We start from the raw sequence: 14,871 nt of genomic DNA, 5'->3' as shown, positions 1-14,871 counted from the left end.
TATTTACCTAATTTGGAGATGAGTTAGATTTTTATAAAATCTTGCATAATGATCGATGGAACTCAACTATATAATTGCAGAACACATTAAAACCTGCAGGTAGGAGATAACAGTTCACAATATGTTCCTGCATCAGCAAAATTGGTACTATTTCAGCAGAAAACACCGAATATCCATCAAAATAGAGGATGCATATAAATTAATTATTAATTCTAGCACAAAGAAGTTACCACGTCAACAGGGGAGCCAACGCAGACTGCAACAAAACCAGCTCCCAGTCTAGATAGTGTGTAAGAACATTGTCAATGACCCTGGGATCTTCAAAATTGTCTACACATGTAAAAGTATTAGACTATCCAAAATTAATAAATTCAAGGATTTATTTAAGTTGTATTTGCATCATTCACTTGCCTCTTTCACTTGATCATAACTAGCCAATTCAGCAGCATTAATGATAGCATTTCGCGCGACATTAGGCCCAAGTCCAGTCGATAGAGCACGTACTCCTTCCTAAATTATAGATTGATAGTGAGGAATCATACAGTATCACTGGTCAATTAATTTCATTGAGGGTGGAGAGTTGTACATGACATGTCTCACTATTGTGGAGTAAGCATTCAGTGCTCCACTATACCTCCTTGGAACACCAGGTGCGAGTTTCGCTTTAGCTTGAAGTCGCACTTTCACAAGATCGGTAGGATTTGCCACAGCAATAGCAAGGGCACCTGTTTCACGTACAACAATGTGATACAAAATATTTTTCTACACACACCTATGCAGAGATTATTCTACATAGAAAACATGAATGGATATGGCATATTATATTGCTGTGCAAAAAGCTTATCTGAGGTTAAAGTCCTCATCCTCACCAGTTGTAAGCCCAACTAGTATTTTTTTCATTAGAGGAACATCCCCGACAAAGTTTTCACCCACATACAAGTTCATGACCTGTTTAATATATATAGAATATGCAACTAAATTATGATTTCTCTAGCAAAGAACACGAATATTACAGAGGGGAAAACAATCAGAGAACTTGCAGGTTCATACAAGCCAATTCTTAAACCTCCATACAAGCATTGACGATGTAAACCTGGCACAATACCTTTCCAAAGTGCAGATAGACCTTCTTTTGCAATCGTGCCAACTGTACCCAACATACCCCTATACTTGAAGGTCAGACGAGGTCTAGTTATTTTTATTCCAACGGGTCTCAGTGGTGCGATATCTAGTTCACTCGATACTTATAGCTAGAAAAATAAAGATAATTACACAAACTGCAGACAGTCAGGTCAGGTTGCATTCAAAATGAATGTTTAGATTAATGATTATAATGACAAAAACAAACAAAATAACAATTGGCATCAACTGATATAAGAGTCTGTCTTAATTTGTTACCTTAGAGGAAGCTGCAAAGAAAGATTTGCTTCAAAAAGATTTGTTTCAAAAGACATTATGCCAATATAGTACATACACCTTTTCTACTTTGCTTTCAATAATGCAGGAATTCTCAATCATCTCCTAAAGACACAATGTTTCATCATCTTAAGAGTTATTCAAGTTGTAACTTCATTTTAAATCTGAATAATAGTTTAAATATGACCAAGACGTAGTAAACAAAATTTAACATTGCTTTAATTCCCGAAAGTTAGATTACCTGGACTAGAGGGATTATAGCCAGGCGTGCAGTGACACTGTCTGGAGATTTTGCACACTCCCTCTAGAGAAGTTTAACATACTTCACGCCTTCCTTCTTTTCTTCCCTTTGTCTCTCACCGCACACCACCAGCACATTGTCTTCATCCACCTGCACCTTAATATCACCTGACTTCCATCCCGGCATATCCACCACAAACACGTAGGAATTCGGATACTCTTTCACATCTGCTGGACTCGATGCCATGGCTTTGGCATCACGGACATAAGTACGAGCGTGGATGGATTTGTTGTCATTGGCAGAGTGATTGTCGTCGTCGAGAATGTGGTAGAATGTGTTGAGGAGTGGATCATATCCTATTACCCGCAAGTCCATCTTATGCCTGCGAGAAAGTATAGAAACAACACAGTGATATGTTTATATTTGCGAAAAGCCGAAAATGGATTGATCTGATATGTTGATCGATGAAGATGATTGGTAACTGGAGAATTTATAAGAAGCAATGGGAACGCCCCATACTATTACCATCACTCCTGGTAACATATAAAGATAGGGGAAAGACCGTAAAATTGATAAAGGGACTAGAAATACCAAAACAAAAATAGTACTCTGATCTGATACCTCCCATGATTTGCATCCCGAACATTAGCTAATAGTTTGGATGCTAGAGATGAGACCTGAAAGATATATATTAAAAAAATGAAAGATTAATCCTTTAAAAATCCAAAAACTTGAGAAGATTGATAAAAAAATCTTGTCTCCAACTCCGTCCCAGCGAAACATCAGCTTTAAAACTTTCCCCGTCCTAAAAATATAAACAATTCCTTAGTATAATAAATTACATCTATAATAAACTAAAAAATAGAGCATTCATCTAAAATTAATAAACATAATTAACACAAACTCCTTACCTTTCATCAAAATATCCTCAGTCGCTTTCGCCAATGCCCGAATTAGGGTTTGTCGTTTGAATTTGTGAAACTGTGAGTACTAAATTGTTAGAATAGGGTAAATTAGTGTTTAAGATGTGTTGATAGGGAGATAGGAGAGGGAGAGTGAGACGCTGAGAGAGATTAAAGAAAAAAGAGAAAGAGAAAGAGAGAATACAGAGAAAAAGCTCAATTTGGAGCTTAATTAGGTCCCTAGGTCTAAATTAGGGGGTTTATGGGAGGGAGGGTGAAAAGGATAGAAAGAAATGAGAGATGAGGGAGATGAAGTCGAGGCTTGAAAGGAACAGTCATGGTGTTTAAGATGGAGTCGATGTTTGAGATAAGAGAGAGAGAGAGTCGGGTGTGAGTAAAGGGGGGCAAAGGGGGAGATATTCTAAAAAAAGGGGGAAATGAAAAATGAGTTGAAGGGGGGAAATTTTAGTTAAGGGGGGAAAATTTTATACTGAACTGGGGAAAAAATGATATCTTAAATTTTATTTTTTTAGAATTGGTTATAGGCAACGACTTGTGAAAACAACCGATGTCAAAGTTAAAAAAGTTTATTTGGTATTTTTAATATTTGAATATAGACAATGGTTACTATACGAAACCGATGTCAAAATTTTTATAAACATCGCTTAATTACAAACTGATGTTAAAAACCCTTTTAACATCGGGTGCATTACGTGCTGATGTCTAAGTACCGATGTCGTATGCACTATTTCTAGTAGTGAAGTACAAAAATGTACCAGGATTTAAAAGAAAATTATTGGTGGCCAAATATGAAGAAGGAAATTGCTGAATGGATAAGTAAATGTTATGCGTGCCAAAGAGTCAAAGCGGAACATCAGAGGCCGAGCGGATTGCTTCAGCCACTGGATATACCCGAATGGAAATGGGAGCATATAGCGATGAATTTCGTGCTAGGATTACCTAAAACCAAGTCAAATCATGATGCGATTTGGGTGGTAATCGATCGGATAAATAAAAGGTTTTTGTTGGAAAAGGTTGTCAAATTGTACTTGGAAGAGATTGTGATGCGTCATGGAGTTCCTGTATCTATCGTGTTTGATAGAGATCCAAGGTTTAACTCGAGATTTTGGCGACAATTCCATGATCATTTGGGAACTAAGTTGAAAATGAGTACGGCATATCATCAGCAGACAGACGGACAAAGTGAAAGGACAATTCAGACAATTGAAGATATGTTGCGAACCTGCGCAATAGATTTCAAAGGAAATTGGGACGATCATTTGCCGTTAATTGAGTTTTCCTACAATAACAGCTATCACGCGAGTATTGGCATGCCACCGTATGAATCGTTGTATGGAAGAAAATGTAGATCCCCTACATATTGGGACGAAGTTGGTGAGCGCAAATTAATTGGCCCAGAGCTAGTTCAACAAACGAAGGAAAAGGTAGAGATGATTCGAAAGAGATTAATTGCAGCTCAAGATCGATAACCAAAGTACGCAAATCAAGAACGAAAAGATGTGCAATTTGAATCTTGAGACAAAGTCTTATTAAAGATATCTCCTTGGAAAGGTTTAACCCAATTCGGAAAGAAAGGAAAGTTGAGTCCTAGGTATATTGGACCATTTGAAGTATTGCGATGAGTTGGGAAGGTGGCATATGAATTGGCGCTACCTCCGCAAATGCAACATCTGCACAATATATTTCATGTATCTCTTCTAAAGAAGTATCATGCTGATGCGAGCCATGTGATCGAGTTGGAGCCAGTGGAAATCCAACCAGATTTGTCTTATGTGGAAAAGCCAGTTCGAATCTTGGACCGAAAAGAGAGGACACTCAGGAATAAAGTTGTACCTCTAGTTAGAGTATTATGGAGAAATCCGCTAGTTGAAGAATCGACTTGGGAATTGGAAAGTGAAATGAAAGAAAAGTATCCCCATCTATTTGCTTAGATTAGATTCTGGGGACAGAATCCTTTAAGGAGGGTAGATTATGACGACTGTGAATTTTGCGACGTAATTAAGTCAATAGTGTATGTTTCATATGATGTGATTATATTTATGTGACTAAGTGCTGATTAATTGTCTTCTCTGTATATTAGAATATAGGAGCGTAAATAAAAATGTTCCAATTTAAAGAGTAAGCTTAGGAATTAAGCTGTGGTGTCGGGCTGTCAGGTAGAACGGAACCCATCCTAATAAAAATATAAAGAATATAAAATGTGAATTATGTCTGATTGAATGAAAGGAGTGTTTAAATAAAGTATTTCTTCCTAAGTGACGTGTCAATTGGTAATGATAATGAGAAGCATAATCGAAATGCTGAGCGTCGGGCCGTCAGGCTGAACGTGACTTGATACGCGTAGAAAAGGATAAAGATTAAAGGATGGCAAATTCTATAATCAGACCAGAGTCGTTATGTGATCATATATGTGTGATTGCCTACCTGTGTGCATGACTATATGCTCTGTGACAGTTTTATGAATTTAAAGGAATTATTTAATTTAGATAAAGGTTTATTTAACCTTCGCGTATTTTTATAAAATTATCTGACTAAGATAAAAGCATGAGATTTATTCTGTTATCTTCGTAATAATCCTGTAGACTTTCTAAAAATGATGGATGGATTTATTTGGTGATCGTTGCATTTTAAATTGATTTTTATGTGATAAAGTGTTATTACTAGCACAAACTTGTAAAAATCATATAAAATCAACCGTACGCTCAAAATCTTATTATGAGTAACGGTTGGAAAGCTAATTTAGAGATCTACTTATTAAAGATTTTTATTCAAAACAAATTCATCTTTCCAAGAGAAGTATTTGCAGATCATATCTATTTTCTTTTAAGGATAAAAAGAAAATCAAAATATAGAAATAACCTAATTACAATATTACCCTCCCTTGGTGATATAAAACCACCCCACCTCCTTCTCCTTTCTTTGTTTTCCCGAGCCCCTCTCTCCTTTCTCTCTTTTCTCTCGTTTCTTCCTCTCTCTCTCTCTCTCGGATTTTCTCTCTCTCGGTACACTCTCTCTCTTCACTCTCTATTACTTGTTCTTCATTCATTTTCATGTATGGAACCTTGATTGTGTGAGAAATAGAGATATCTACCTGTATACATACATGCATGTAGCTATTTTCAAGTTCTTGAGAAAAATCAAAGTTGGGTTTGGTGGTTTTTGAGTTCGGTTTTCATGAAAACGAAAGGGTTTGTGTTTTGAGTGAGGATATGTGTTTGCATGTGTGTATTACTTGTGAAAATGGATGGTTGATGGTTGGAAACCCCCGAATGGGGGCACCACCGAGATGCCACCGCCACCGGTGATGAACTTCGGTGAACCGGTGGTGAGCAATGATGTTAAAAAACTGAGCTCTAGAATCTTTAAATCAAATATTTGTGTTTGCATGTGGTATTTTGATAAAAGGGCCGAATGGTTTTGTAGATTACAAGTTGATAAATTGATACTTGTTGGTTGTAATGTTAATTTAGTTTGATGTTAAGAGATTAGTAGGATTAAAGATGCAAAAGCTTAAAAGTTGAGTTGCATGTGTGTTTTCTTGGGGAAAGGCCAAATGGCCCTTACTATGTTTAGGAAATCATGTCGATTGTATTAAAATGAATAAGTTTTTGATTTGATGTTTAATAATTGGTTGATTTGTGATTTAAGGATTAAGGAAATCATTTGCATGTGTTGCTTTTGAAAAACCCGAATGGGATCTTGGTTTTAAAAGATCAAAAATGATTTTTAGTAATGATCATGACTTGTTAATGTTCATTCTTGGAAATTAGTAATGATTGGATGATAAAATTTCTTAATGTTTGCATGTACCAAAAGGGCTATATTCTTTTGTGATTTAAGTATGTTAAATAAGATTTTATGATAATTGGACTTGTACATTTGTTTGGATGCAAAATTTGGGAATACATGGTGAAGGTCTAGGTTCGACCTTGTGTTAACAAAAAAGAAGAATTGATTCTTGTGACTTGATTTTGGTATAATTAAGGTTTAACTAGAAAGTAATAAGATTGCATGTTGATTCAAAAGAGGAATTGTTGGTTTGATTGTGATTGTGGTTAAGGCCGAATAGGCCAAAGAAATTCAAATTCAAAAATCTGATTTTTGGTAAATGATAGAATGACTGAGTGTTTATGTGTGAAACCTTTGAATTTTTGCTTGTTGGATTATGTTTTTGGTTCGAATTACGGATAAAAGAAAAAGGGAATTGAGTTAATTGAGGTTAAAAGCTATAAGTAATAGTCGTGCATGTCATTGTGTGTTTGTACGAGTTATAAGTATTTGATTTGGGAAAATAGTCAAGGTTTAGCGAGTATATGTAAAGTGATATAAGGCTATGAGTAAAGAATGTGCTATGTGCTGTGTGTATATAAGCTATACTCGTATAGTTCGAGTCAAAAGTATAGTTGAGCTATCATAATTGAGTGATCATTCCAGGAACGAGAGTTGAGAAACAGATTAAGGTTTTGGTTTTATTGTAAATTCGGAACGTGAGGGCATTCAGGCTAGGAAAGGAAAGGAAAGCAAATTCAGGAAAGTAACTCTGATTACTTGTGTAAATGGTTATAAAGAGAATGTTGTTCATACCATGTAGAGTATTGAACTGTTTAATTATGAAACCCTGATATTGATTTAAGATACCCTGCCTTTGATCTTATTAAACTACTATTGATAAGCTTACTGATTCAACTCTTTGATAACCTGTCCTTTCTGTTCAAGTTATTTATTAAGCCATGAATTGTATTGAATCCCTATAATTATCTTTGTGTACCCTATTAAATGATACCTTATTTCCTGATCACCCTATTGATCCCTAAACAGATGTTGGTCCTTCTAACTTAAGTACCTTGTTATCCTTGACACATAATCCTTAAGAATTATTCCTTGCTCATCTTTGAATTACTCCCTAAACTTTGTTTTTCTTAAAATCTGATTTAAGAATGAGTTTCGACTTGAAAGAGTCTGAATGATTTCATGTTCTTGGTAACGATAAAATGGATTTTAGAAAACCTATTTGTTTATTTCCAACTCAAGGTTTTCAAAATGAATTCCTGATGGATTGGATTGGGACGTAAGAAACTAGTGGGACTAGTCCAGTCATGGTAAGAGGCTAGCAACTTAAGGCTGGAATTATGCCGATTGGTACCTTAAAGACCGGATGGAGGTCGGTACGGGCTGATCACCCGTATTATAATGAAATGGAAAGATAAAGTGATCCAATCAAGGGTTCTAATTGATTATTTAAAAGGGAACTGGAACTTTCTGTTCAGTAAATTGATTCTTGAAAATGAAAATGGTTTATATTGTTTTACAAAAGAGTTGATTGTGTTAACATGGAGCTTAAAGCTCGAGAACCCTGATTTTAATCTGTTGATCATATGATTGATTCCATAAATTGAAATTCTGTTGCTTTCCTCTTTCTGGAAGATTTATTCTGATCCTTTAGTGATTTGTGATGAATGTTGGCTTTCATCCTATATTGAGCCTTGTTCCTTAAAAGCTCCATATTGTTCCTTCATAACCTTTCCTTAACCCAAAAGCTGGAAATCTGCCACCTAGAGCAAATAAAGTAGAATGCCCTGAGTTTGGTAAAGTATATTGTGATTTGATATCGTTGAACTGCTTTAGAGTTACTTGCTGAGTTTTATACTCATATGTTTTATTTTTAATCTAACCATGGCAGTTAAGCAAGAAGATGGTCAGGCTTAGGCGCACTGTTCGTAACAGCGTACCTGGTGGTCCCTACCGTATTGTGGGCTTCCGGTTGCCAGAGCAGGTAGTGGTATTTTTGAGTGAGCACTCGCCTAGAAGGAAATCTGTAAAGATACAATGGGTTATCTGTCGGTTCCCAGCCGGAATCGATATTATTTATTTAATAATATTTTGGGATTGTAAGATATATTTTATGATTGGTAGTGGTAATCTTGTCTCATACTTTTTCCTGTTGATCCTGTTAGTAGTTAATCGGGATTTATACTTATTTAATTATTAGTTTAAAGGTGTGTGAGTCCTCATTTCCTAACCCCGAGATTGAGGGCGTCACACTTTGGTTACATCAAAAGGTGCCTTTGACCGAGTAATGATAAAAGTGGAATAATGGTATATTAGGAATCATGTGAGAAATATGAAGAATCTAGAAAGTATTTAACCCTTTTAATTTTGAAGGGATATTATTGGCCACTTGGGTGAGCTAGACCATGAATATGTGCTTCCGCGCTCAAATGTTGATTTGAAATGATAGTCTACTCATTGATCAAAAAACGTGGATTCAACCATGAAGAAGATGGCACATAACATGCCCCGAGTTTAATCTATAATATTTGGTTGAAGTAATTATATTACATTATACATTATTCATGAAAGGTTGAATTGATCACCAATTTAATTATTATTACTTGGGTAACATTGTCGTATTACTAGATGTCGCTCATTAATTATATTTAAATGTGAGATATTTAAATTATTAATAATAACCTATAGGGTTGCACAAAAAAAGCTTGGAGGAATAATTAATTCAATTTTTTTATTTGAATTTGAATTAAAAAGGAAATTAGAATTATTTATTATTAATTAAGTGGGATAAATGAATTTCAAATTTGTAGATTATTAAATTCAAAATTTAGTTGTTATTTGATAATTGAGTTAAACTTAATTGTTAAATAAATAGAATTTCAGATTTAATAAACTATAACTTGGATTAGGGTTACATTTTTATTAGATAAAAACATAAAACCCTCGCTACTAAAGGTGAGAGAGAGAAGGGGAAAACAAGTCCTTTCTTGGTGCTAGCACACGCCTCCTCTGTACAACGTAGATCGTTAAGGAGGGATACGTAATAATCGTAAAACTCTTTAAGGTAAATACCTCATCCACAAACTTAATATTGCTATTCGCATGGATCATTGGTGAGTTTCAGTTTTATTTATTGTTTCCTCTGTGTTTTTATACCCCAAAATCCAACAGTAACATGCAGACTAAATGATGGACTAGAAATCTCCCTAGTTAGACGCTCAATAGGCCGGTAAGAATGATGCATAAGAGGAGGCTTCTCAGTGAAATGCTTATCAATAAGACACATCTCATTGGAAGGCTCCTCGGGTGGAGGGTTCTCAGTACGAGGCTGAGGAGTAGACGTCAAGCTAAGATCAAAAAGGGGAATATTTGAAAACCTTTCCAGAATCTCATGATTGTGATGGGCGTGACTACATGATCCCGACACATGAACATAAATGGTATCAGCGGGTCACCCAATAGAAGCGCGTATAGGAGGATCCCGATCATCTCCTAGGTCTGTAGCCATGTGATCAGTATGACCATGAGCAGATGAGTTGGGGACATCATGAGAATTAGTATATAATGGTAGATCATCATCTCCAAGGTCTGTAGCAATATGATCATCCTCAGCCTGAACTCTAGCTCGTCTACCATCAATAGCTCGTGCACCGGCACGTCTACCACGACGGGGCGGTTGTTGCCTCTCCTTTAACTGCCTAGCTCATCGAACTTCCACTGGCATCTCATCAAAATCATGTAAGGTGTAGTCTCTAATAAAATCACAACATTGGTCAATAAAATGAGACACATCAGGAAAAACATCCTGTGTTCGCTGAGATATCTCCCTAAATATAAGTCCCTAAAGTCCAACAAAAGAAGGAACACACATGTTACAAGATTCATATATGAAATAAAGAAACTAATAAAACATTTAAACTGAAACTACGCAAGTAGGACAACCTATACAATAAACTGATTTAAGAAGAAGAAAAATTACAATTCGATAATTAAATGCACCAAGACGAGATATGAATCTATGAGTCCTCTCTAAATACCAAGGATGGTACTCGGGCACTGCACTCTCAGGAATAATTGAGTCTCCTACAAATGTATGATCCAACCGACGCCCCCATATACCTGTACTAGCTGCATGTTTCTGAATCCATTTGATCTTGTCATTTCCACTCAAATTTGTATTATGCTCTGCATTGGATTAGACAACATCAACATGAATAGTCTGCACGATTCCAAACTTTCTAGAAACTCTATCAGGGAAATGAAGCTTCACAATGAAGGTACATATCAAAGGCACACAGTATTGCCAAATATGCTCATCAGACAAGCAATAAGCTGGAAGATCAGCAATGACATCAAGAGGGTAAGGCTCCCATATGAACTGCAACGGTTCCAGCCCATCCAAGAGTATCCGAGTAACAGGGAGGATACGACCACCCGTAGTAGTGTAGTAATGACCATAAAGCCACCTAGAATCATATTACAATAAACATTCACTTCGAGATTTAAATTAAATTTCGGTTCCTGGGGTTAGGGATGAAATTCTTCTAATCGCTTCTAAAACCCAATATAGGGATTATTGACCCTTAAAATATTAAAAAGTGCTAAATTAAAATCTTACACGAAATTAAATGCTGGTTCCTAGGGTTTAGGCTCCATGGTGTAGGGCCTAAACGCCTCAAACCATGAACCCTAAACCCTAACGTGTTCGGTATTATATGAAATTCTTTTAATCGCTTCTAAAAACCCAATTTGGATATTAATGAACCCTAAAATGACAACATTACCATCAACAGGAAGCCCTAAAAGAATATCTACATCATTCAGAGTAATAGTGAACTCACCCATAGGCAAGTGAAATGTATGAGTCTCTGGGTGCCATCTCTCAACGAGAGCTAATATAAGACTCCAATCAAACTATAAAATATGTCACCCTAACTACCTCATAGAAATCAGTAGCCTCAAGAAAAGGAACCATCTGAACATCCAGCGGTGGAAATCATCTTGATTATTCGGATTTTTATGCCGACACTTCAGCATATCACCACCCCCCGACCTCTAAATATCAGAAGATCTATGTGAATCCTAAAGATGAAGAAGGGTAGTATTAACAGGTCCTTGGTGAACATCGTGCAAACATTTGCAATATTAGTAAATCTTGAAAAGTTCAAAAAAATTTGCACAATATAGACTAGAAACTAAACAAACCAACGAGAATGATAATATAGAAGACGACATATCACTTCTTAAATAGCCTAACATATAACATTTTAAAACCTAGTAACTCTAAATTAGAAAAAATGTAGTGTCTTTGATTAATATGACTTATAACATTCACATTGATACAAATTTATCTGTTTTAAAATTTTTTCGATATTTGTAATGGTTTAATTCCTTATTTGCTTGTTAGGATCAGAAATACGACTTCTCTCAAATAAAAAAATACATGTAAATTTTTCTACAGATAGTGGCGTTAAATGCCTACAAATATACACAAAGATACAATAATCACAACAGAACCAGTCCTTTCTGGGAATGTTTAATTCTTTTTTGTGCATTACTGTTATATATAATTATAACAGAAGATAGCCATTATAGAAGTAAAAAATCTCTATTGGACATTAACAAGTTCAATTATATAAAACATATGCAATGACAAAATCAGGTAATCAAGTGTGAAAGTACATGTGACCGCTGGACTCGACTATGCAGAACAGAGTTGAGTTCAACAGAATTTCACTTTTTGCGACTACTTATAGCCATGACATGTTGCCATATCCGAATAAATTCACAGAAATAAGAAATAAAAAGAATGAGAACATAGAAGACAATGTATAAGACAAACAACTCTGGGAAGTATGTAATTACCAACAATACTTCTGTGAGAAATAGTGCAATAAATTATACAAATAACTCAATTTGAAAGAGATAGTGTGGCTGCTATAAATGTTTTCTCTACTTCCTAACACAGCCCGAGACCTAAATTCCCCAACTAAAACTTCAGCTTCTTAAATTAGATAAACAGCTGAGCAATGAAGCTGCACAGATAGGCCTATAAATATTTTCTCAACTCTATTAAAGTACGAGGGCTAGATTCCCCTTGTTCTATCGGTAAATGCTTAAATATCTATAGCAATTGATTAATCTGAATAACCAATTCAAGCCAGATACTGCAGACTGGAAAGTTGAAATTGAACGTTGCTCAACTTAATTTTAAGCAGAGATATTATTTACAAAGTATATAAATTAACAAAACTGCAAGTAAAATTCAACAACTATCGTGTAAATTTCAAGAAATATTAACAAAAGTAGTATATTACACTAAATGTTATAATGCAACAAAATATGATGCCATGCAAACATTACATACAGAAGCATAAATTAAAATCACGACTTCATAAATATATAATCATCTTTGTTCAACACATTAAGAACACATATGCATCAATAATATAAACACAATATCTCTGAAAATAATAAAAAATATGCACATAATATCGACAAAACATAATCAACACAATATAAAGAGAAAGTGACATCTGAAATTTATGGTTGCAGGAGGTGGCTCTATCTATATCCCCTTTGCGATTATAATGATTATATTGTAGTTGTCTATATAAATCGTGCAAAATTCAGTCATGGGTATCCCCAATTTTGTGTATGTATGTCAGTGTGACTGTAGCTCACCTCTCAGCACAGTCGAATAACAGACATATATTTTCGGTGGTATGTATTTGTGATTTTTTTTTGAAAAAAGCAGAAAAAGCTAAACCGTGTAGCGTTATTGTAATGGGCAAAACGTTACAATATAGCGTCGTGAAGTGATATTTTGGGCCTTATTTTTCAATAGTAACATTTTGGGCCTTTTTACTCAAATGATTACATTCTCGGCCATCTTTCAAAAAAAAGACGGGTTTACAACAAAAGATCCAAAATCAATTAATAAAGGGGGAAGAAAAGATGTACTACTAGAATTTTTTTTTAAAATAAAAAGTGAATTATGAGAACGGGGAAAGATGAGATAATCTGCAATCGAAATTTTTTATGATGAAATTATATGTACATTATCAAAAAAGAGAAAGTTGAAGAAGAGTAGATCCGCTAATTTCCTTTGTATTTGGAGAGCTCAACCACACACGAAAAAAATTGCAAAAATATTCTTCTATAACAAGTTGGGTTATTTAATTCGTAAGACACGAATTAATACTAATAAACTTCTTAAAATTTTAATTAAGTGTCATGTTTTAAAAAACTTTTCCAATATTAATTGAATAATTTCGGATTTCAAATTATTCAAAATCTAAATATAATATCCTGGATTATAAAAATCTAAAAAAATCTTTATAAAGTCGATTGAATAAACCCGGAGAACATCGTCTGCTCCTCGTTTATGCTGCTCTTGACACCCTGAACTCGTGATGCATAAACTATCCCCAGATGATAATCTTAATCCAACACAAAAATCAACCGATTGGGTCAATAGAAATGAACCAGAGGCCGAAGATAGCAAAGCAAGATGCAGGGGACAGGCTCAGCAGCTTACCTGATGATATACTTCATCAGATTCTCTCATTTCTTGGCACTCGACAAGCAGTTCAAACTAGCGTTCTCTCGAAACGATGGAGGCATGTATGGACAACTACCTCTTCCCTCACTTTTGATTGGTATGACCAACTTTTCCCATACACCCATTCTGGTATCATCAAATTTATGGAACATATTTTGTCCAATCGAAACCATGAAACTCCTGTTTCTTCTTTCAAGTTGTTTGCGGTTTATCCGTTTTCGCCAAGTTTCTTAAGAAGGTTGATTAGGTACCCAATTGACCATAATGTTGTGGAGGTTGATATTGATTTAGAGTTTCATCATTACCAGCCGTTTAATTTGTCTACATTTAGTTCTAACACCACACAGAGACTAAAGTTAAGGGCGCCTCTTGATTTCGGTGATTCATCAGGATCAGATCGTGTATGGGTGTTACCCGTTTTGAAAACTTTGCATTTGATATGCCCTCCCCATATCTCCAACTACAAGATACCTGTTTCTTTTCTGATATGCTTGCCTGCTTTAACAACTCTGTGTCTTGATGGTGTCGAGTTGCCAGAGTCGTTGTCATCTATGAGCTTGCCTGCGCTGACAACTCTCAATTTAAAAAGGTGCAATTTGCCACAAGAAGTTTGGGCTTTTCCAGATTTATTAAATTTAGAACTGGATGATGTACCTTTACCTCAGAATATCACTCATTTCTTCTCTGCACTTGTTAGTGTGCGGGATGTCAAGTTATATTTCACAACAAGGTTCATACCCGATTTCACTATATCTTGTCCTCAATTAGCCTGCCTAATGATCGGTACCAGATTACTTGTACCCTCTCATTGTAATTTTCAGATTGTGGTCGTGGCACCAAAACTCCGCGAACTTTGTTGTATTGGTATCTTTCAGGTCCAATTAGATGTTGATGAGCTGGAAAATGTATCTATAAAACTATGGGATACAAACCAGTAA

General features: G+C 35.3%; 3 protein-coding genes across 6 annotated transcripts; 1 reads left to right on the top strand and 2 right to left on the bottom strand.

The window, feature by feature from the left end:
* Window positions 1-318: 318 nt before the first annotated feature.
* LOC141721610 (mitochondrial uncoupling protein 1-like) lies at window positions 319-1,792 on the bottom strand. 4 transcript variants are annotated; one of them, XM_074524625.1, is made up of 6 exons: window positions 1,658-1,671; window positions 1,399-1,521; window positions 1,041-1,250; window positions 870-948; window positions 592-725; window positions 319-510 (listed from the first exon to the last, which is right to left on the bottom strand). In XM_074524625.1, exons 3-6 carry the CDS (start codon window positions 1,158-1,160, stop codon window positions 400-402), a joined length of 444 nt encoding a protein of 147 aa, XP_074380726.1. In that variant the 5' UTR covers window positions 1,161-1,250; window positions 1,399-1,521; window positions 1,658-1,671; the 3' UTR covers window positions 319-399. The 4 variants fall into 4 exon arrangements, with proteins under 4 accessions (XP_074380726.1, XP_074380702.1, XP_074380709.1 ...); XM_074524601.1 differs by having other exon boundaries at window positions 1,041-1,164; window positions 1,658-1,670; XM_074524608.1 differs by having other exon boundaries at window positions 601-725; window positions 1,041-1,164; window positions 1,658-1,670.
* On the bottom strand, window positions 1,721-2,032 carry LOC141710079 (17.9 kDa class II heat shock protein-like). Its single transcript, XM_074513034.1, has one exon. The coding sequence runs from the start codon at window positions 2,030-2,032 to the stop codon at window positions 1,721-1,723; it is 312 nt and encodes a 103-aa protein (XP_074369135.1).
* An 11,819-nt stretch (window positions 2,033-13,851) lies between these two features.
* Window positions 13,852-14,871, top strand: LOC141710063 (F-box/LRR-repeat protein At2g42720-like). The gene has a single exon (XM_074513033.1). The coding sequence runs from the start codon at window positions 13,852-13,854 to the stop codon at window positions 14,869-14,871; it is 1,020 nt and encodes a 339-aa protein (XP_074369134.1).

This window comes from Apium graveolens, chromosome 1, assembly GCF_009905375.1.
Source record: "Apium graveolens cultivar Ventura chromosome 1, ASM990537v1, whole genome shotgun sequence".
Lineage (NCBI taxonomy): Eukaryota > Viridiplantae > Streptophyta > Magnoliopsida > Apiales > Apiaceae > Apium > Apium graveolens.
Note: the sequence above shows the minus strand (reverse complement) of the source record. Positions and strands in the feature narration are given on the sequence as shown.

What these genes read in the sequence shown, in the direction of transcription:
- LOC141721610 (XM_074524601.1), bottom strand. Translation starts at nt 1,472, where the DNA reads ATGTACTATATTGGCATAATGTCTTTTGAAACAAATCTTTTTGAAGCA. An exon ending in TCTTTGCAGCTTCCTCTAAG is followed by an intron (nt 1,165 to 1,398) that starts GTAACAAATTAA and finishes CTTCAAGTATAG; the next exon opens with GGGTATGTTGGGTACAGTTG. An exon ending in ACTCCACAATAGTGAGACAT is followed by an intron (nt 511 to 591) that starts GTCATGTACAAC and finishes TCTATAATTTAG; the next exon opens with GAAGGAGTACGTGCTCTATC.
- LOC141710079 (XM_074513034.1), bottom strand. Translation starts at nt 2,032, where the DNA reads ATGGACTTGCGGGTAATAGGATATGATCCACTCCTCAACACATTCTAC.
- LOC141710063 (XM_074513033.1), top strand. Translation starts at nt 13,852, where the DNA reads ATGAACCAGAGGCCGAAGATAGCAAAGCAAGATGCAGGGGACAGGCTC.